Source organism: Brassica napus, chromosome C3 (assembly GCF_020379485.1).
Source record: "Brassica napus cultivar Da-Ae chromosome C3, Da-Ae, whole genome shotgun sequence".
In the NCBI taxonomy this organism is placed as follows: Eukaryota; Viridiplantae; Streptophyta; class Magnoliopsida; order Brassicales; family Brassicaceae; genus Brassica; species Brassica napus.
In genome coordinates, this window is record NC_063446.1 from 15,836,262 (window position 1) to 15,856,777 (window position 20,516).

The window sequence follows — 20,516 nt, forward strand, 5'->3', positions numbered from 1 at the left end:
CCAAATACCAGAGATAAGATTCTAGAAAATTCTATTTTGTATCGTAGTGAACAGTATTAGAGTAATCCATACAACTCAATGTGTGAGACTCATCTTTGCCACTTTTAAGACTGTAGGTAAACCTTATTTTCTAAACTGTTTTGTCTTTTGCAGTATCAAAATGCCTAATACAATTTTTTCAGAGTGGACACTTTGATACTATAGGTACACTAATCTCTTCACATTGTTTCAACAAGATCTTATTCGTACGCTCGAAACAATCAAGTTCTTTAATAACGTATACTGGTCACATTTATAACGGCTCATGTCACATTACTTTAACGCATTTTAGGGTTTACTTGATTGGCTCTTTACCGCCAATTTGGTGATGAACAAAACTCAACGAGGGTAGCAATTTTACAGACAAAAAAAAATTGATGCTTAGCCTCCATGTATGATGATAGTATTCTAACAGTAAACACATGAAGGTATTATATCATATATATTGTTCTCACAAAGAAATTCCAAAACTCACAATATAATCGACATTTAAATTTATCAATGTTTATAATTTGGGTGGTGCTGCAGCCAGTCCATGATGAGTGAACGAAGAGTGTAGTTTGGGGTAAGATCGCGATGAGCGAGCCTTGCTCCTGTTTGTGGCGACGTATTATTCCCTACATTTAGCCAGTATCTGATATTCTTGGCCTCGTACGTGAAACCATCAGCAGCCACAAGAGGATCTCTCATTATGTCCTAAACCAATATCAATTTATGATGAGCCAAAACCATTGCATAGTATTTCAAGATGCAGAGGTGGTTTTGAATCCCTAACCTTTGAAATGGGACAAAAATAATCTTCGGGAGCACAGTCTGCGTCGCTCTCATTGTTTACAGAATGATCTTTATCTGGATTGTTTCCTGTGTTTGGGTTTTGACGGAGCGGAAGTACTGTCTAGTAACCGATAATGCAAAGGTAACGTTGAATTCTGAGAATGCCCGTTATCTTTAGCCTTTTTAAGTCTGTTGAATTCTTAGAGAATGTCCAGAAGTAAGGATTCAAGAGTTGTTTAAAACAAAACCTTAAATTTATATTTCAATAATCAAAGTTGTATCTCTCACAAAGCCAAGAGCATACTATATATAGTAAAACTAAAAGCCTTAGTCGGTTATAAAGCCCGACCCTAATGGAAAAAGGAAATCAAATGCATTAAGAAAAAGGAAACTATAATAAAAACCATAGTTAGATAGGATAACGATGTATGTTGCATCAGGTCCCCTCCCTTACGAAAGATTCGTCCACGAATCCCGAAAGCACGTCGTCATCTGGCTCATACTTGAAGAGATGCTTAACATTAAACACATCAGCGGTATGAATATGAGAAGGAAGAAGGAGCCGGTAGGCATTGGCATTGATCTTCTCTACAATCTGAACTGGTCCAATCTTTCGTGGTTTGAGTTTGTTATACTGACCTGTCGGAAACCTTTCTTTGTTCAAAACCGCCCAGACGTAATCCCCAACCTGAAAATTAACTTCTCGACGCCGTTTATCCACTTGTCGTTTATACTTAATAGTGGTCTCTGCCAAGTTGTCCTGTGCGCGAGCATGAATGTCGACAATTTCATCAACAAGCTCCAACGCCCTTCCATGAAACTCACCGGGTTGAGGGATAACAGCCAAAGCCAACAGACCAAGAGGAATCACACCGTAGACTACCTTGAACGGACTGAAGCCAAGGCTTCTATTATGGGCATGGTTGTGAGCAAACTCTGCCTGACACAGAAGAGAATCCCACGACCTCAAATTATCTCCAACAAGGCACGGTAACATGTTTCCTAAGCTACGATTAACAACTTCGGTTTGGCCATCTGTCTGAGGATGATAAGCAGAGCTCATACTTAATTTGGTGCGTAGCAGCTTCCAAAGAGAACGCCAAAAATGGCCAATGAAGCGTGAATCCCGGTCGGACACAATAGACGTAGGTAATCCATGCAAGCGGTAGATCTCGCGAAAGAACAATGTGGCGACCTGGACAGCATCGTCAGTTTTCTTACATGGAATAAAGTGAACCATCTTGGAAAAACAATCGACAACAACAAAGATTGAGTCATTGCCACGCTGTGTTCGAGGCAGGCCTAAGACGAAATCCATACTGATGTCACTCTAAGGCTGTGTTGGAATGGGTAGAGGGAGGTACAAACCCGCATTGGAGGCATGACCTTTACTCTGCTGGCAAGTGGTGCAACGAGCGACGAACCTCTCAACATCACGCCGCAAAGTAGGCCAAAAATAAGAGTCTGTAACTAACTTGAGCGTCCGGTCGCGTCCAACATGCCCTTCCCAATGTAACTCCAAAATAATCTGCAAACGAAGGCTACACTCGGGTACACACAGGCGGTTGTTACTAAACAGAAAGCCATCGACTAACGAATAGTCAGACCGAATCCCATGTGTAAGATCCAACCAAATCGACGCGAAGAAAGGATCAGTAGGATACAATTAGGCGAAGCACTCAAAACCCGCAACACTGACCCGTAACGTGGAGACTAACGCATGTCGACGACTCAATGCGTCTGCAGCTTTGTTCAGCTTCCCGGATTGATGTTTGATAACAAACGTAAATTGCTGCAAATAAGTTATCCACGAAGCATGACGGGAAGAGATTTTATCATGTGTACTCAAATACTTCAATGCCACGTGATCTGTAAAAAGTACGAACTCCGTATGCGCGAGATAATGTCGCCAATGTTTGATCGCTTGGACGATGGCATAAAACTCGATATCATAAGTACTATAACGAGCTCGCGCCCCTGTCATCTTCTCGCTATAATAGGCTACCGGGCGACCTTGCTGACTTAAGACCGTGCCAATACCTAACTTGCTTGAGTCACAATGTAGTTCGAAGGGTTGATCGAAGTCATGAAGTACCAAAATATGGGCCATCGTGAGTTTGGTTTTGATAACCTCAAACGCGAGCGAGGCTTCCAGCGACCACACGAAGGATATATGCTTCATGCAATCTGTAATGGGAGTCATTATAGCGCTAAAGTTATGCACAAAACGTCGGTAGAAGGACACCAGGCCGTGAAAACTGCGAACCTCCGAAACTGTTGTTGGCGTCGGCCACGAAGCAATCACGGCTATCTTCTGGGGATCCACTCGCAGACCTGTAGCCGAGACCACATAACCCAAGAACAGAACCTCTGAGACGCCAAATTCGCACTTATGCTTGGCCACAAAAAGTTTCTCGCGTCGAAGAGCCACCAATACGTCTCGTATGTGACTGAGGTGATCGTGAACTGTAGTGCTGAAGATGAGAATATCATCAAAATAAACAACGACAAACTTTCCGATGAATGGACGTAGAGCTTGATTCATAACGCGCATAAAAGTGCTAGGAGCGTTAGACAATCAGAAAGGCATGACCAACCACTCAAATAATCCTTCACGCGTCTTGAACGCCGTCTTCCATTCATCTCTGGGGCGAATTCGAATCTGATGGTAACCACTTTTAAGATCAAGTTTAGTGACTATAGATGCCTTACCAATCTGATCCAATAGGTTATCAAGACAAGGTATCAGAAATCAGTAACGGGTTGTGATCTTATTTATCGCGCGGCTATCGACACACATTCGCCAAGTTTTATCTTTCTTCGGGATCAGGAGAGCCGGTACCGCACATGGGCTGAGGCTTTCCCGCACATAACCTTTGAGTAAGAGTTCCTCAACTTGCCGCCTTAGCTCTTCATGTTCTTCGGGACTCATTCGATAATGAGCACGGTTCGGTAAGGTGGCATTAGGTACAAGATCAATATGATGTTGTAGATCACGGAGAGGAGGGAGTCCTGCGGGTAGGTCTTCCGTAAAAAGAGCTTGAAACTCGTTGATGACCGGTGTAAACTCGGGAGGAATGACTACGCCTTGCTCTGGTTTAGTATCTACCGCGACCAAGGCAAAAAGTGGACATGGCTCACGTATTTCCTCTTCAAATTGTGACTTGGAGATGATTATGAGACTTTGTTGTGTCGTTTTTTGTTGTGGAGGAGGAATACGGTCCGTCTCAGGTGATGGGAGGAGCGTGATCTTACGTCCTTGAAACATGAAAGAATGCATATTAAGTTTGCCGTTGTGCATCACTTCCCTATCGTATTGCCATGGACGGCCTAAGATGAGGTGGGACACATCCATTGAAGCGATGTCGCAGTAAAATGTGTCTTTGTAGAACGACCCAATAGACAATGTTAGGAGCGTGCGTTGAGCGACAAAGACCTATGCGCTTGTCTGCATCCAGAGAAGTCGATAGGGGTGGGGGTGAGATTCGGTTGTCAAAGAGAGCTTGCGAACTGCTTCCTCGGAGACGATGTTAGACGAGCAACCCGAATCTATCACAAATCTGCAAACTTTGCCTTTAACCGTACAAGTAGAGCTGAACAAGGATGTTCGCTGTCCATCTTCACTAGCCTTAGGAGCGAGACAATTCCGGCGTAGCATAAGGAAAGTTCCACTGTCGCGACAGACTTATTCTTCCTCTACGTTTTCGTCTTCCTCGTCATCATCGTAGATAGGCTCTCCAATGACCTCCTTATCACTTGTGAGTAGACCACGACGTCCATGAGGACGAGCGGTTTGTAAGTGTCCACGCTCGCCACAAGTGAAACAGCGGAGAGTATTCGGTCGTGATGGTCGTGGTTCTGCTACTATTGCAACAGGTTCCCCGGTGCGGTTGTCGTTGCGTGGGCCCGTTGATGTTGTAGTCGAATCATGTAGCTGACTTGGTGTCGTCAGCGATCGTAGTAGAGCGAGGGCGAGAGTTACCAGACCATTGTGTAGCCCCCAAGCGTGTTTGCTGTTCGACTAGTAATGCTCGTTGTCAAGCCTCCGAAACAGAGCATGGATCAAACTGTTGGAGTATTTTTTGGAGCTGCGGTCGTAAGCCTGCAATAAAACGAGCCACTAACTAATCCTTAGAGTCATGAATATCCATTCGTGTGAGGATCTGATAGAATTCGTTAGCATATTGCTCTACGGATCGTGATCCTTGGCGAATATTGCGAAACTTATGAAACAAGAGGCGCTCATAGTTGTATGGGATAAAGGTTTTCCTCATGTGTTTCTTGAGCTTATCCCATGACGTTATCTTGTCCTTCCCACGACGAGTTCGAAAAAGTTTAAGTTGACTCCACCATGCCGCAGCGTGTCCGCGGCGTGTCCGCGAAAACGAGTCGTAATGCGAGGCACCCTCTTGTGTTCTGGAACATTTTTGAATTCTATGAATTCGTCGATGGTCACAATCCAGTCGAGTAGATCCTCTGGTTGCGAACCACCATGGTACTCGGGAATATCAATCTTCACCCCTGACGTCCACCTTGTGTCCTCGTTCCTGTTATGCCGTTCCTGTTGTCGATGATGTTGTTGATTGTTGTCGCCGAATGGGTTCTCATTGTAGACGTCAACGTCTTGTTCATCAAAGATAGGGTTGTTGTTGCGGTGTTGGTGTTGAATTGGCGCTGTGCGTTGTTGCTGTGCGTTCGCGGGATGAGCTGCAAACGCTGCTTGAACTCCAGTCAGAACTCCGGCCTGGATTGCTTCAGCCATAGTCTGTCTCATGTTGTCTTGAAAATTCTCCTGAAAGTCCTCCAGAAACTGTTGCATTTGTGTCCACTCGTTTGGACGGGGTGCCATTGAAAACGAAGATCGATGATCACGACTGGAATCGTAATCGAAAGGTCTTTGATACCAATTGACGGAGCAGAAGTACCGTTTAGAAACCGATAATGCAAAGGTAATGTTGAATTCTGAGAATGCCCGTTATCTTTAGCCTTCTTAAGTCCGTTGAATTCTTAGAGAATGCCCAGAAGTAAAGATTCTGGGGTTGTTTAAAACAAAACCTTAAATTTATATTTCAATAATCAAAGTTGTATCTCTCACAAAGCCGAGAGCATACTATATGTAGCAAAACTAAAAGCTTTAGTCGGTTATAAAGCCCGACCCTTCGAATACATTAAGAAAAAAGAGATTATAATAAAAACCATACAATAATCAAAGTTGTATCTCTCACAAAGCCGAGAGCATACTATATGTAGCAAAACTAAAAGCTTTAGTCGGTTATAAAACCCGACCCTAATGTAAAAAGGAAATCGAATACAGTAAGAAAAAGGAGATTATAATAAAAACCATAGCTAGATAGGATAACGATGTATGCTGCGTTGGAGTACCGAGTTTTTTGAGCGAATCCGATCCAAGGTCGAAACTTCCTTCTCTATTAAACCAAAAAAAAAAACAGAACAAAAGTGTGACAATTAATACTTTTAAAGAGTAGTATAGACACACACACACACACACACAAAAACAAGTGTATTCCTCAAACTTACCTTGTCTTGATTAGTTTCCCTTTGCAGATGAACCAAATTTTACAGCGAGTAGGTGCATGTTGACTCACGTACTCTGCTTTTCTAGATGTGATAGACATTCCCCTGCATTATTAAGGAGATGTTATTATTTTCTGTATTAACTTTTTTTTCAAAATCTCAAGAACATACATACAAAAATCGAATTTTACTTACCTGGAATAATGAGGATTAGCTGCTGCTCCCATAACGAGCTTCTTGATATTGTTTTGATTGATGAGTTTCACAATCTCTTCACCAACATCATATCCTGATACCAGTGATATACCCACATCTTTTTCATTAACCTGCACCAATATATTACATAATTCCATCAATCTTTTCAAAAATCAATCATTTTTCCTTTAAGCTCCATTCAGTCGTAGTTTTTGATTTTTCCAACATTTTCCATTGCTAAAACAGTTGTACCTGCAAAGAGAATTAACTTACCCCTTCGTTTGAGCAGATATCACGGTACTTGTAAAGGCTATCATATGAAGTTTTCAGCTCTGAATCTTGGATTGCTTTGATCTCACTTTTGCTAAGCCCACATGCTACAAAATAATACACGAAGAAAGTCAAATTCCAATTCTAACACCCGCAAACAAAAAAGAGCACACAGACAAAAGTGCCATATCAATCGCTAATTAAGTGATTTTATAAATAAATAAATAATTAAACATGATGTGTGACTTAACTACAAATGGGGTATACTAGCCGAATAAGCCCAAAACATGATTTGTTTCGGTAGTATGCCGAGAGTTCTGCTAAATTTTGGTCATAAATTGTAAAGTTAGGATGTTGATTGTTTCATGATTAATTAAATGTAACTAGGATTTCATGTTTTTCTATCTATATACAGATGGATATTTGGGATATGTTTCCTTAATATGTTCCCAAATATGTTCATATACTCAGATGTATAGTATATACCCAGAGAAAGAATAGTATCATCCTGAGACTGTCATCTAATAGTTAAAAAAAAAAAACACAATCAATTCGTCAAAGTATTATGTATTGGTCCATGAACCTTTTATGGCTTTTGAACCAACCAAACCAAAAGAAAAAGCAAAATAGAACGTAGAGAAGTATATATAATATATACTTACAAGGGTTCGGCGAAAATGGAATAAGAACTTGAAGAAGGCAGAGCTTCTTAACACGAAGAGTCTTCAATGTCCATAACAAATTTAGTTCACTTTCTGGAACATATTGATTTACCGCAACATAAATGACGTCGCTATACAAAGTTTCTCCCATGGATTCTTACTTGTTTATTTTTCTCTCTTTTTTTTCGTGTGCTAATTTTCTCTTTCCATTGTGCATGAGATGAGCAATATATATAGCGAGCGAGAGAGACACGCACACACATCAAGGTCCATTGCAACTTAAACTGCAAGGAGCTTATTTCGGACCATTTACGTGTCAAATTTCGCAGGTCAAGTGGGTCAGCTTATTTTATTGAAAATAATCGATCAGTTGAACTTTCTACACTCTTCTTTATTAAGTTTCCGGGAATAATAGTCGAAATCACTTGGACCTTAAGTTGTGAGAATAGTGTCGAACCAAAATAAAAGGTGTCGGGGTTTATCTTGGTGATCATCAAATTTTGTTTTGTTGACTTTTTTTTTTTTTTTGATTAAACACAGTTTCCCCAGACGGCTTTCCAGGTCCAAGAAACTAATCTGTGTCGCTGCGGCCCAAATGTTAAATCCGCAGTGGCCGGGAATCGAACTCAGGTGGCGGTGCTCACAGCTGTGAGTCCTTTACCACCAGAGCTAGACGCCCTGGTTAAAACTGTTGTGGGTCAACTTTTTATAGTGACTGACCCCACCCCGAAGGGCTCCGCATCCAGGAAAACCCCGTAGGATTTTTTTGGAGAGGTTTCAGTACCACCCCGCCGACAGAGAGTCGAACCTGCGACCTCTGACAGTCGTGTGTGAGAATCCCTTCAGTACTGCCGCTAGGCCACCTGAGGTATCTCAAAAACTGTTGTGGGTAAACTTTTTATAGTGACTGACCACACCCCGAAGGGCCCCGCATCCAGGAAAACCCCGTAGGATTTTTTTGGAGAGGTTTCAGTACCACCCCACCGACAGAGAGTCGAACCTGCGACCTCTGGCAGTCGTGTGTGAGAATCCCTTCAGTACTGCCGCTAGGCCATCTGAGGTATCTCTTGTTTTGTTGACTTGACTACCTATGTTAACTCCATTATCATTTTCTGTAATTTATATATAATTTAAATCCAAGAATGTTCTGGAGTGTAACATCTCTTGACTAAATAAACTGAAAATGTAATTTCTTTTTGTTTTTGAAAAACCTGAAAATGTAAATTTATTACCAGCAAAAAAAAAAAATTGTTATGAATCATGAAGTGGATGGTCCATAACATAGACCATACAAGTTCAAGACTAGAGTCCATTGGGGGTTTACATCCAGCCACATGGAAGACCCATTCAACCTTAGTCTTTATGAGTTTGACCATGTCATTATGTTGAGTATCTTTGTAATCAATTCTCTCTTTGACTCCATCTTGTATGAACCACTATATATAGTGGTGTAAGCAATAAGAAATATACAACACATTCTCACAAATCTTTTCTCAAATTTTAACACGTTATCAGCACGAGACTCTCTCCACCTGAGCAATCCCATCCGCCGGCGATCATCTCTTTTCCGGCCATCTCTTCTGGCCATCAGCCTTGTTCCGCCGGCCAAGTCTATCTCTCTCACGGTTTTCTGGCCAGCTCTTCCACCTCTCTCTCAACCACCTCAATCCGCGGATCACTCCCTCTCTCTCACGGTGGTCCATTCAGAATCCTTGTGGTGTAAAAGGTAAACTAATCAAAACCTAAAGATCTAAGAACATCATATATCTGAATCTTGGATCTATATGAATCCTAAAACTTATAAAAATTTATAGATCTAAAATTATCTCAAATATTAATCTTGAATCTAAGATCTATATGAATTTTGATTCTAAAATTATTTGAATCCTAAAAACTTATAAATCTCTAAAGATCTAAGTATCTCTAAAAAAAAAACTTATAAAACTTATTAATCATCTAAAGATCTATATGAATCTTGATTCTAAGAACTATTTGAATCATAAAAAATATTAGAGAAAATCATAAAATTATAAGCCTTTAAATCGGCTCTCCTTTTTTCTCCTATTTGATCCGACCTTAAATCCGGATTGTCTAAAGGATCAAAACCCATAATCAAACCCTTTGATCATCCACATCACCAGATATTCTAGCAGGATGAATAAGCCGGCCATCAAAAACCTCACCATCAAAATCCTTAAATCTAAATATGTATCTTGATGGCCATTATACATATCGATCCCCTAAATCCTTCTTGCTTGGTTTTCTCAACCAGCAAATCCAAAATTCAAAACAATCAAAAACATCATGAGCCATATTCGGCCAAATTCTTTGAAAATCAGTCAAACCAAATAAAATCGAAATAAATCATAATCAATGCATATCTTTGACCATTGATGTTTGTTTTTGTAACTCATAAAATTTTAAAAACTTTTCTGATTTTATAAATGCATATTTAATTTTTATAAATGCATATTTGATTTTAATAAATGCATATCTTTGACTAGGTAGTATTTTAAATATTATAAACTATAGTCTTGATTTAAATTAATGTCATAAGATAAAATAAATTCTGGTTTGATATCATTTGATCACATTATTGTTTGTCAAAATTTATCTATATCTTAACCGGCCTTGAAATCGGTTCATTATAGTTTGAACAAATGATATAAATTTATCTTGATCTAATACCAACCTTAAAACCGGATTTTGTGATGATTAAATCATATACTGAACATTGATCACATAGTTGCTTGTTAAATTAATCTTGATCTAAAACCATCCTTGAAGACTGATTTTGTGATGATTGACTTATATACTGATCTTATATGCATACCTGATAGCATCTATTAGATTAGTAAATCATTAAATCAAACTTGGATTATTTTGAACCAACATTTTTCCATGCATTTGATTGTCATTTTGTTAAAACCGATCATGTATGCTTGCATATCATTGACTATTCTGATCATGGTGCATTTAAATTAAAATTTAATTGATTCATATTGCTTGCATCTAATTGATTCATATTCCTTGTATCTAATTAGATTAAATCAGTTATTGTTTAAACTAAGCATGTTTGCTTTAGTTGAAATAATAAACCTGCCTTGAAACCAAATTGATTGAAAATCTAATTGAATTTGGTTTAGACATATCCTGAAAATTATAATTTTTCCTTGTCTTTGTTTACCCTGTAAAGGGGGGGGGGGGAGAATCAGTTTTATTTGATGCTCTTTAAACACCAAATATTTTCATGCATTAGGAATCACATATAGATTGTTTAAGTCCAATGCTTAGTTCTGAACATGCTTTCAGCTATTTCTTGATCCATGCATTTGCTTGATTTCATCCATCCTGTTTGATCTCATTTAATAAAATGATGATTGATCCTTATTCAAATTCTAAAGGGCCTTAATACCCTATATATATAATCAATCCAATTTGAATTATAATTAAAATGATTACTAGATGCAATGATCAATTGATCATTCTCATACTAAGATTGTTTAAGCAAATAGATTATATGATTTGGGGGAAAGCCTTATTGAAATCATATACATTGATTTATTCTATTGCTTACGTAGAATTCTGAGTGCTTGAATTACTCGTTAAATATTCAGATGTCGAGATTTGAACCCTCAGATTACTCTGCCCTAAATATCTCTGGAGATAATTACCTAGAATGGGTAAAGAATACTCTTGTTGCCCTGAGATCCAGAGGACTCGGACAATGCGTCAATGAGTACAATGATATCATTGACAGTGAAAGGCATAGAGCTATAACGATTATTCGTTATCATCTCACTGAGGAACAAAGAGACATGTATCTCCATGTTGAGGATCCTTGTGACCTTTGGTTACAGTTAAGGAAAATGTTCAAACCGGTATCGTGGCAAAAGGCCAACCATGAATGGGAGATCCTCAGATTCCAGGATTTTGAATCCGTGGACAAATATAATTCTGCTCTGATGGATATTGCTTATAGTCTTGAACTATGTGGTATAAAATTAACACATTATTCTTTATTATATAAGACCTACTCCACATTCCATCCAAAGGATGTGCTGTTGTTACACACGACTAAGAAGTTCACCACTTATAATGACCTTTTGTCATATCTTTTGGGTTCTGAACAAAGAAAGCAGAAAATCAAAGATACCATCAACAGATTTGACAAGCTTCAGAAAAGATACATCGAGCTAAAGAATAATGAGATGAGGCCTCCTATAGCTGATGAAGCTGAAGTTGAGCGCCATATGGCAACACATGCATTGTAAAGGCCATATTATATAATTGTCTTTTGACATTCTCATTTTCATGTTTCCTGAGTTTATGTTTCATGAATTACTTTGATACTTTGCTTTATACACGACTTCATTAATAAAATGAATTGCTTTGAGTTCATGATCATTATCTTATTCAAACTGTTGTTTGATAAGAAACTATATTTTTATGTCTTTATTGTGCCAAGATAAATATGATTGAGGATTAATACCCCAACTCACTTTTCCAAAGAGTTCAAAGAAGCCTTTGACAAATGGCACGATATGCTCTGCCATCCAGGCTCAGTTATAAAATACTCTTGAACTCAACTCGACATTCCTTGAAAGAAATGAAAAGAAGCTCGACCAAGGCTTTGCCTGAATGGCATTATATTGACCCTATAAGGTCCATTGAATTAAGTAGAGAAAATGGTTTCCAACAATGGACAAAAGGGAATAAAAGTACCTAAATTAAAATCGCCTAAGTGGTCGAGACTACATTCTCTATTGATCTAGTGATCAATATGATATTAGGCAAATAGCCAGGGCAATCATGTTTGATTAACCCCCGAAATTTATCACTTAGATGGCATTACCATACTTAGCCATTCGGATTATGATGCAAATATTTAAAAGGGCACAAATGTTATCCCATAAGATCTCACGTGTGTGCAATATATCTATGCACAAGGGAATTTATTCTCCCAAGCACCATGAATTAGAGTATGTTCATGAGGGGGAGTGAGGACAAATCTCATGATACATGACCATACTAAAATCCGTGAAACATGGTCCACAACCATATTACATATTGGTTGAATTTGATATAAAGACCATTACCTATAAGGTTCAAATTCTAAAAGTCCATATGCTTGGGGACACCATGAGTTATAAAAGAATGAACCTGCATCAGGTCATAGTAATTATATCAGGCCATATAAGTGATCATAGATATTTCCACCTCAGACTGATACGGGTCATGAGTCCAGACATATATCATCTTAAGATATTATGAAAGAATCCACCACAAATATATGTGCCATCTAAGATCATGTGATCTTAGAATCTCATAAAGAGGATTGGGAATATATGTTGGATATATATTATGAATATACTTTCTCCATAAGTTTAAAAGAAACCTTGAGCCAAAATGGGTGATCTAATTATAGGCCAAGGAACATTACATAAGGTTTATGAATCCGAATATCCAACAATGAAAGGAGAAAAATAATAAGCTGGTATAAAGAATGATAACGAATGGTATCTACCATCTGGTATCAACCATCAATGTCTTGGCAGAGATCCTCGGACTAGAAAATAATTTATAGACGTCCATATGCTACAATGATAGCAAAATAAAATGCCAGACACATTGACCCGAGAGAAAGAATGACTATGTCATCCCAGCTTAGCACCACACGGTTTTGATGTCTTAAAGACACAACCAAGTTGCTACAAAGTCTATATAAGATAGACCAAATAAAAGTTCCAAATAAAGTTCCATAAATTCTAAGGAACCTCGGAAAGAAAGAAAGGTGCATGAAATAAAATCCTAGTTTTATTAAAGGAAACCATTCCAGACATTGAGATATAAGGATGGCCAGCTGAACAACTAGGTACCATACCATATAGCTTGGGACGCCAAGTTATAAGGTTATTAAGGTCCTAGATAATGAAATCTCAAATTGATTTATACCATGTCTGGAACTAAAAGGAACTATATATATATATAAGTGTGTCGACACATACATTCATAGAAAATGCGCAAGTATATAGCACATGAATACAAAGATATGTATCGAGGATCATAAACCCACACAAGAGTACTCATAATGAATAATGAAAGAAACGTGGGGTTTAAAGTGATATATAAAAGGCGTATTGTATTGGCCATGAATATGTAAACGCCATATGATGCCCAGTGAATATATAAATCCTGAAAGAAGGATAAATCGTGAGACAGACCGGAAAAAGTCTATATAATCCAATGTGGTGGATACTACTACATATTTCACTACATATGATGTCTGGAAGAAATTCAAAAGATGTAGTATGCTATATATGACTCACTGGATGATGATGATAATATTATTGGTACCAAAAGGTTTACCAAACGGTATTGAGCTCAGAATCAAAAGATGAGAAAAGAAGTTCTCTTGAACAGCATTTTCCTAAAGTTGTTCATAGACTGAATTAAATTACTACATGTAAGCAAGTGAAGAGTTTTATAAAAACAATTCAAATCAGTCCATAGAGGAATTTTAAATTCCTTGTGTTTTATACTAACCAGCCTAAGATAGGTTAAATGGTTATTCATTAAACCTTAGAAAATGTTATAGACCATCACCACAAATTAGCCAAATTTTGGTAATACTTATGGTTGGTCGAAATCTCAGCATGAACCAACCAAGTTGTGGTATGAATGAATAAGCTATCATAAAGATAAGCTATAAGATCGAAGTTCATCTTTGAACAAAAGGTATAGGACCACATTATGCGTCCATATGCGACCCAACGGGTCCGACCATCATATATGAAGATAATGATGCTTGCATTGCTTAACTCGAAGACGGGTATATCAAAGATCCGGTCTAGTGAAAACTCAGCCGACCTCTTCACCAAGTCATTGTCCTCTTGCACATTCAGGAAGTTCACGCAACAAGATTGGCACGCGTAGACTCAAGGACCTTCAGTGATGTCCAAATCAGGGGGAGTAATGTGTGTTTTACTCTTTTCTCTTTCTTTGGTTTTCCTTTTACCACATTGGGTTTTGGGTTTTTCAAGAGAGATTTTAATGAGGAAACATTAGCATGTTACAAACCCTATATCGTTATGGCATCCAAGGGGGGGGGGGGGGGTGTTATGAATCATAAAGTGGATGGTCCATAACTTAGACCATACAAGTTCAAGACTAGAGTCCATTGGGGGTTTACATCCAGCCACATGGAAGACCCATTCAACATTAGTCTTTATGAGTTTGACCATGTCAATATGTAGAGTATCTTTGTAATCAATTCTCCCTTTGACTTCACCTTGTATGAACCACTATATATAGTGGTGTAACCAATAAGAAATATACAACACATTCTCACAAATCTTCTCTCAAATTTTAACAGAAGTCAATTTATTTATTTCAACCGTAAAACGTAGAGGTATTTACTAGTGATTAGTACTGTAAAATTATTTTAAAAGTTTTAACTTATGAAAATATAGAAGAAATTGTATAGTTGCCTACTTTGTAATTAACGTTTTCTGTGATGAATTTCTTGCGGTTGTGTTGCACGTCAGAGCATCATTATCCATAAACCTTTTAAATGGTCTCTTAACTAATTTCTAATAGTTTTTAAAGTGTAAAAGTGAGTTAAGAGACTTAGAAAGAGATTTGAACATTTAGGAGTTTATTGCAAGTCTCTTAATTATGGGTTTTTAAAAAAAAATTATAAAACATTTGATTTTCCTCCTCCTCGATACAATACCTGACACTCAGCTCGTTGAGCAAGGTTAAGAACCATAAAGAGAAGCTTATAAGAGTGTGCAAGCTCCTGATTCATGGGTCTTGAATCTTGTTTAATGCTCTGAGACAACCATAGCTTCTTACCTTATATAACGATGTGACTCGTTTAAAAGCCTCTGATAATCTTGCTTGTACCGTTTCATGTCAAGTATGATCTCATTGATCTCCGCACTTGCAGAACCATATAGTCCACGAGCACTATTGATGATATCACATGGAAGCTCCAATCTTTCGGCTATGTTTATTGCATTCGAACGACCTGACGATCATTTTCAGACATGGCTTAGTGAAACATTATAAAGCCGATGTTCAGGGGTAAGAAAATAGTCTTAGATGATTCAGTAGCTAAACCTGGTACTCCCCACAAGATTTTGAAAGTGGGCTTCAAGTTCAGGTCATCAAACTCCATGCAAGCCTTCTCAAACGCAAGAATTGCTACCAAAATATGTGAAAAAATAGAAGTTAATACTCTCTAAAACATTGGATGATCCAAAAAAACGGCAAGAGTGCAGAATATAAAACATGTATTTAAGCATCTTAAGCTCTCCGTGATGTGTGTGTGGTTGCCATGGTGAGTAGGGAACCGCTTTCTGCAAAAGATTCAAGTATTGCCATCTTTAAGGCAGCTCTTTCAAGCGGATTTGTTCCTGATCTAACCTGTTGAAAACTAAATCAATCAACGGTGCTGAAATCATCACAGAAACGCATTCCAAAGACTTCATTTTTATGCAAAAAAAAATATGGATGAAGGATCATCCACTAAAGTTGATCAAACATCAATCATGATTCCTAAAAGTGACAAGAATCTTCTCATCCACATCCAAGAACACTCTCTCTTACTCTCTATATCCCAATGCAGCTTAAACTAACGAGTAAGCCAAACACTGATTGGGAGAAAAGGAAGGAATCTTGGTGATTTTGAAAATCAGATACGATGTAAACACTAAGCAATGATCCAATTACACATTCAGAATCAAAATTGAGAAGGGACTTGTGTCTTCTTGTGTCAAAGTAACAACTCTTTCGACATCGGAGTTACCCTTGAGCACGGAGACAGCTTTCTTCGCGGCTGAAACCACTGGTAGCGATTTCTTCGAGGAGGCGGAGAAGGAAACAGATTGGCGACGGTGGGCGAAGGAGAAACGAGGAGGTGCGTAGGCGATGAGAAGGAGAGGAAGGTGTGAGCAGCAGCAGCCATGGATGAAGTTTGCAGAAGTCGAGAAGGTCGAAACACCAAACCTTACCTCAACCCACTCATGTTTTGACAGCTGCCTCATAAGAGACGTTGCTTACGGAGCTTGATTAAGAGACGTGTCTTCTGTGTTTTTTCTATTTTTCATTTTTCTTCATCTTTCAGATCCATTCAAACTAAAACATATCTTCATTTTTCTATGGTGACTGTGGACGTTGGTAAGACTGGACATTTTATCCGTTAAATTTGATCCGATTCGTTATCGTTTCGATTCGATCCGAAAATTCCGGATATCCGTAAACTTTTGAAGCAAATCAAGTACTAAAATCAATATCCGTTAAAATCGAAGCAAATCAAAAATATTAAAATTGTGTGAAGCGGATATCCGATCCGATCCGGCAATATATAAATACTTGTATATCTTGATTATTTTAAAGTTTTTAATGTATAAAATTATATAATTATTATTCTAACATATGATTTGATAAATTATATTCACATTATTACTTATATAAAAGTATTACATTAAAGGAAGATAACACATTTATGACAATTATAATTTTTTTCTTAAGTTTTGTGTTATTATAATTGTTAACTAAGTTCAAAAAATTTACAAAATATGTAGATTCACTATTTTTAAAATTTTTTTATCATATATATCATGCAAAAACATATTTTACAAAATAAATTCGTATCAAAATTTTAAGATTATTTGTATTAATCAAAACATATGAGATATCCGTAAGTATTCGTAAATATCCGCAAATATCTATTTATTTTCTGGATATCCGTTTTTTTTAATATCCGTATTTTTCCGAAGCAAAACAAATCGAAAAATTAGATATCCGTGACATACGAAGCAAATCACAAATATCTTCAAAAACTCAGATATATGATCCGTGTCCAGGTCTACGTTGGTGCGCGTTAATGACTAATAAGATGATAGAATTAGAAGCTACCACTTACGCTTTTACTGTGACTTCGGGGATGATTTGTTGGAGCTGTAGATGCTCTGGACAGCCAAAATTTAGTCTAAAGCTATATATGTCAACCAATCGAGCTTTGCTTTCCTTAAAAAACTCACAACAAAAAAATCTCTGCAAAATCAAAATATGGCTGTGGAGAGCTTTATTTACAGAGCAAAAAATTAATGTTTTAGAAATCTACAGCAAGGAAAGGTACAGCAAATAAATCTACAGATTAAATTTTACAGCAAAAAATATAAAGGTACATCACTCACCAATCCTCCCCTTCGTATCACGTGTCACCTCTAATTTTTTAATATCAGTTTTTGTTACGTAAAATCCGGTTTTGGTTTTTGCTCTAATTAACAAATGAAACTGTTTTGCATATTAGATTTGCTTTTACTAATGCAAAATCGTTTAATCTTTAAGAAGGTTTCCACAATACGAATTATGCAACTTCTTAGACCAAATGTTAAAGCAACTTCTGAGACCTAGCTAGCCGTGGATAAAAAATAATGATGGCAATGTTTAGTTTAACATGTTTAAAACAGTAGATATCTTTATAAATAAAGTAGACTATGCTCTCCCCTCGTTGTACCACATCAGCAGTAAAGGGTGGGCAATCAATGACACGTGGCAGTCCTAAATTAAGCTTCCAATGTTGTTTTTGCTGTGTTGTGTTGATCGGGCCAAGTTTTGGTACGACACGTAATAAGCAATCTATTATGGGCCCACTTCTATTCTCAAAGTCTTCGTCTTCTCGATTTCCCTTGCTCCCATGGGTGTTCCTAAACGTTACTTCTTTTAATTGATTCACGCCTTAAAGCGAGTACTTTAACTTCTTCCGGCCTCTAAACCCACTACGCCGAGTTCAATGATCCGTCTTCAACATCGATTTCATTACCCCTAATTCTTCATACTATAAATAAGCCATGAAGCCCTCTCCATATTGCAGTGATTCATCTTATTTTTTTGATGGTTTCCTTACAAACTTTGATTGCATAAAATTATAAATTTATATCCAGAAAGAAATCGTGAGAAAAGAATATTTGCTTGTCGTTTTGTGTGCTTGATTGTGTTTATAGATCTGAATGTGCTTATAAGTGCGATGCTATAATCTTCAGGTACCATGGCTCCACTCTGATATCAACAAGTTTTTTAGGGTAAGAAAAAATACACTTCCTTACTAAAAAAGTGCCAAAGATTCTCCTTTTCTTTTTTTGGTAACAAATGTAATCCATTTTTCCAGCCTTCCAGCACTGCACTTTTGATTTACCTGCACCGTTTGTGCTCCTTCACTACTGGCGTTTTCATCTTCCAGCAAAAACTTCCACTGTACCACTAAAAGTAATCTTTGATTCTAACCTCAGAATTGTTTGTCCAGGTGAAACGGAAGTGGGGTTCTCAACCAGATTAATCAAGAATGCAGAGGATCTTATCATTAAAGAGGGACCAGAAACAGTAAACATTCGATTGATTACTTATGGAAATTGCCATCTTTATGTGTTAGGATGATGTTGGCATCTCAATATAACACAAATATCATCTAATTTCTAGATTGGTGCTTTTATCGCTGAACCAGTCATGGTTGCTGTTCGTGTGATACCTCCACCTGCTACGTAATTCGAAAAGGTCATTTCTATAACTTCATTGGTACTAAGTACATTTGGCAATGGTTATGCTATTTTGTGTTACTAAGTACCAAGTATATTGGGCTCTTTCTGTACTGCAGGTCCAAGCTGTTGTTTGCAGTATGATATCCTGCTCATTGCTGTTGAAGTATGTGCATATCTAACTGAACCATGTTCATTACCATGACCCCAAAATCGATGGAGAACAAAAATACATGACTAACCATTTGTATTTTGTTTGGCCTTTAAGTGAATACACCATCAAGCCAGATCTTCGGTCCTTAGCTAAGGTGAGATTTTTGCAAACTGATTAGTAGCTTTTTATCTCGGTTGACAAATTTCCCGTACGATTGGTTAGTGTTTTAATATATGCAGGCACCGTCTCCAGCACATATGCCGATGGAGCCATTCTTATGAGTCAAAAAGTAGCAGATGTCATGTATTCTCAAAGCAACAAGCTAGGTATGTTTTTAGTTATGCCTAACGTGGTAAGACTCAAATGTTCTGATCTTAAAAACCATTTTTGGTATTTCAGGTGATTTCTCGCATGGATTTACTTATTCTGCTCATCCATTTTCATGTGCTATAGCGATTGAAGCGTTAAAGACATACAAGTAAGTTTGCGTAACCAAATGATGTTATAAAAAAGACACTGCAATTCAGACTTCATAAAATGCAGGAAACACTTCATATGAATTACTTGAGCAGCTAAGCGTTGCGTGGTTTCTTGAGTACGCCCTCCGGCACTGTAACATGTGGTTCCGTAACTGAGCTCTCGCCACAGTAGCTTCTGTAGATGTCGTGATATCATTCAGTGGAGGCAAATACTGGGCCTGCACCACAGGTGGTGTTAGTGTGAGTTGTAGATAGCTTCTCACCATCAGAGCACATGCATGACACACATGTAAATCCATGCATATCATCTTCTGGGTTGTTGTTCCCGTCCTGTCAACACAGATTAGACTATGTCACACTAACTCTCTACTAAAAAGTTTTTGTCAGCTAGGAGTATAGGATGGTTTTCATGTGAGTTGAAAGTTGCAGTTGGGGGTTGGGGCACGTTGGGTGATCATCTTAGAAGGATCATTTCAACTTCCATAAGCTCTCCCTCTTTCATGACATTGCGTGCCTCCAAAAACGGAGAAGCCGCGCTTCTGAGGAGAACGGCCGGCCGTCAAACCGGAAAACGTTGTTGGAGAGTAAAATGTAAAAATTCAATAATTTTGTTATATAGATACTAATTTAAAATAATACATAAATATGAACAATTATTTTCAGAATTGTTTAGTTTTGTACCCAATTAAGTTCAGAAACCATAGTCTTAAAAACTTAACTTCGAAAGGCATATGTTACTTTTAAAAACAGATTGTTTCCGGTGTGTTTTAAGGTTTAGCGAATTTTGTCATGAATTTTGGTTCTAAATAACGTTTAAAATATAAATTAAAACTCAGTAGTATAAAGATATTTAGTAAAATATATT

General features: G+C 37.7%; 3 protein-coding genes across 6 annotated transcripts; all 3 read right to left on the reverse strand.

Moving 5' to 3' along the window:
* Nucleotides 1-3,565: 3,565 nt before the first annotated feature.
* Nucleotides 3,566-4,168, reverse strand: LOC111203620. Its single transcript, XM_022697532.1, has one exon. It carries the CDS (start codon nucleotides 4,166-4,168, stop codon nucleotides 3,566-3,568), a length of 603 nt encoding a protein of 200 aa, XP_022553253.1.
* A 1,676-nt stretch (nucleotides 4,169-5,844) lies between these two features.
* LOC111202347 (U-box domain-containing protein 54-like) lies at nucleotides 5,845-7,705 on the reverse strand. Its single transcript, XM_022695090.2, has 5 exons — nucleotides 7,476-7,705; nucleotides 6,817-6,920; nucleotides 6,544-6,674; nucleotides 6,352-6,453; nucleotides 5,845-6,239 (listed from the first exon to the last, which is right to left on the reverse strand). Exons 1-5 carry the CDS (start codon nucleotides 7,624-7,626, stop codon nucleotides 6,101-6,103), a joined length of 627 nt encoding a protein of 208 aa, XP_022550811.1. The 5' UTR covers nucleotides 7,627-7,705; the 3' UTR covers nucleotides 5,845-6,100.
* A 7,395-nt stretch (nucleotides 7,706-15,100) lies between these two features.
* On the reverse strand, nucleotides 15,101-16,739 carry LOC106429624 (endonuclease MutS2). Of its 4 annotated transcripts, XR_002656868.2 has the most exons (4): nucleotides 16,288-16,723; nucleotides 15,771-15,905; nucleotides 15,600-15,683; nucleotides 15,101-15,507 (listed from the first exon to the last, which is right to left on the reverse strand). XR_002656868.2 is itself a non-coding variant. In XM_013870375.3 (3 exons), the coding sequence occupies exons 1-3, from the start codon at nucleotides 16,523-16,525 to the stop codon at nucleotides 15,329-15,331; spliced, it is 501 nt and encodes a 166-aa protein (XP_013725829.1). In that variant the 5' UTR covers nucleotides 16,526-16,691; the 3' UTR covers nucleotides 15,101-15,328. The 4 variants fall into 4 exon arrangements, 1 of the variants encoding a protein (XP_013725829.1); XR_007321303.1 differs by having other exon boundaries at nucleotides 15,600-15,905; nucleotides 16,288-16,739; XR_001285837.3 differs by having other exon boundaries at nucleotides 15,771-16,683.
* Between the last annotated feature and the right edge of the window lie 3,777 nt (nucleotides 16,740-20,516).

What these genes read in the sequence shown, in the direction of transcription:
- LOC111202347 (XM_022695090.2), bottom strand. Translation starts at nt 7,626, where the DNA reads ATGGGAGAAACTTTGTATAGCGACGTCATTTATGTTGCGGTAAATCAA. An exon ending in GCTAATCCTCATTATTCCAG is followed by an intron (nt 6,454 to 6,543) that starts GTAAGTAAAATT and finishes TTAATAATGCAG; the next exon opens with GGGAATGTCTATCACATCTA. An exon ending in GGGAAACTAATCAAGACAAG is followed by an intron (nt 6,240 to 6,351) that starts GTAAGTTTGAGG and finishes TTGGTTTAATAG; the next exon opens with AGAAGGAAGTTTCGACCTTG.
- LOC106429624 (XM_013870375.3), bottom strand. Translation starts at nt 16,525, where the DNA reads ATGAGGCAGCTGTCAAAACATGAGTGGGTTGAGGTAAGGTTTGGTGTT. An exon ending in AGCTGTCTCCGTGCTCAAGG is followed by an intron (nt 15,684 to 16,287) that starts GTAACTCCGATG and finishes ATATTTTGGTAG; the next exon opens with CAATTCTTGCGTTTGAGAAG. An exon ending in AATCTTGTGGGGAGTACCAG is followed by an intron (nt 15,508 to 15,599) that starts GTTTAGCTACTG and finishes AATGATCGTCAG; the next exon opens with GTCGTTCGAATGCAATAAAC.
- LOC111203620 (XM_022697532.1), bottom strand. Translation starts at nt 4,168, where the DNA reads ATGGATGTGTCCCACCTCATCTTAGGCCGTCCATGGCAATACGATAGG.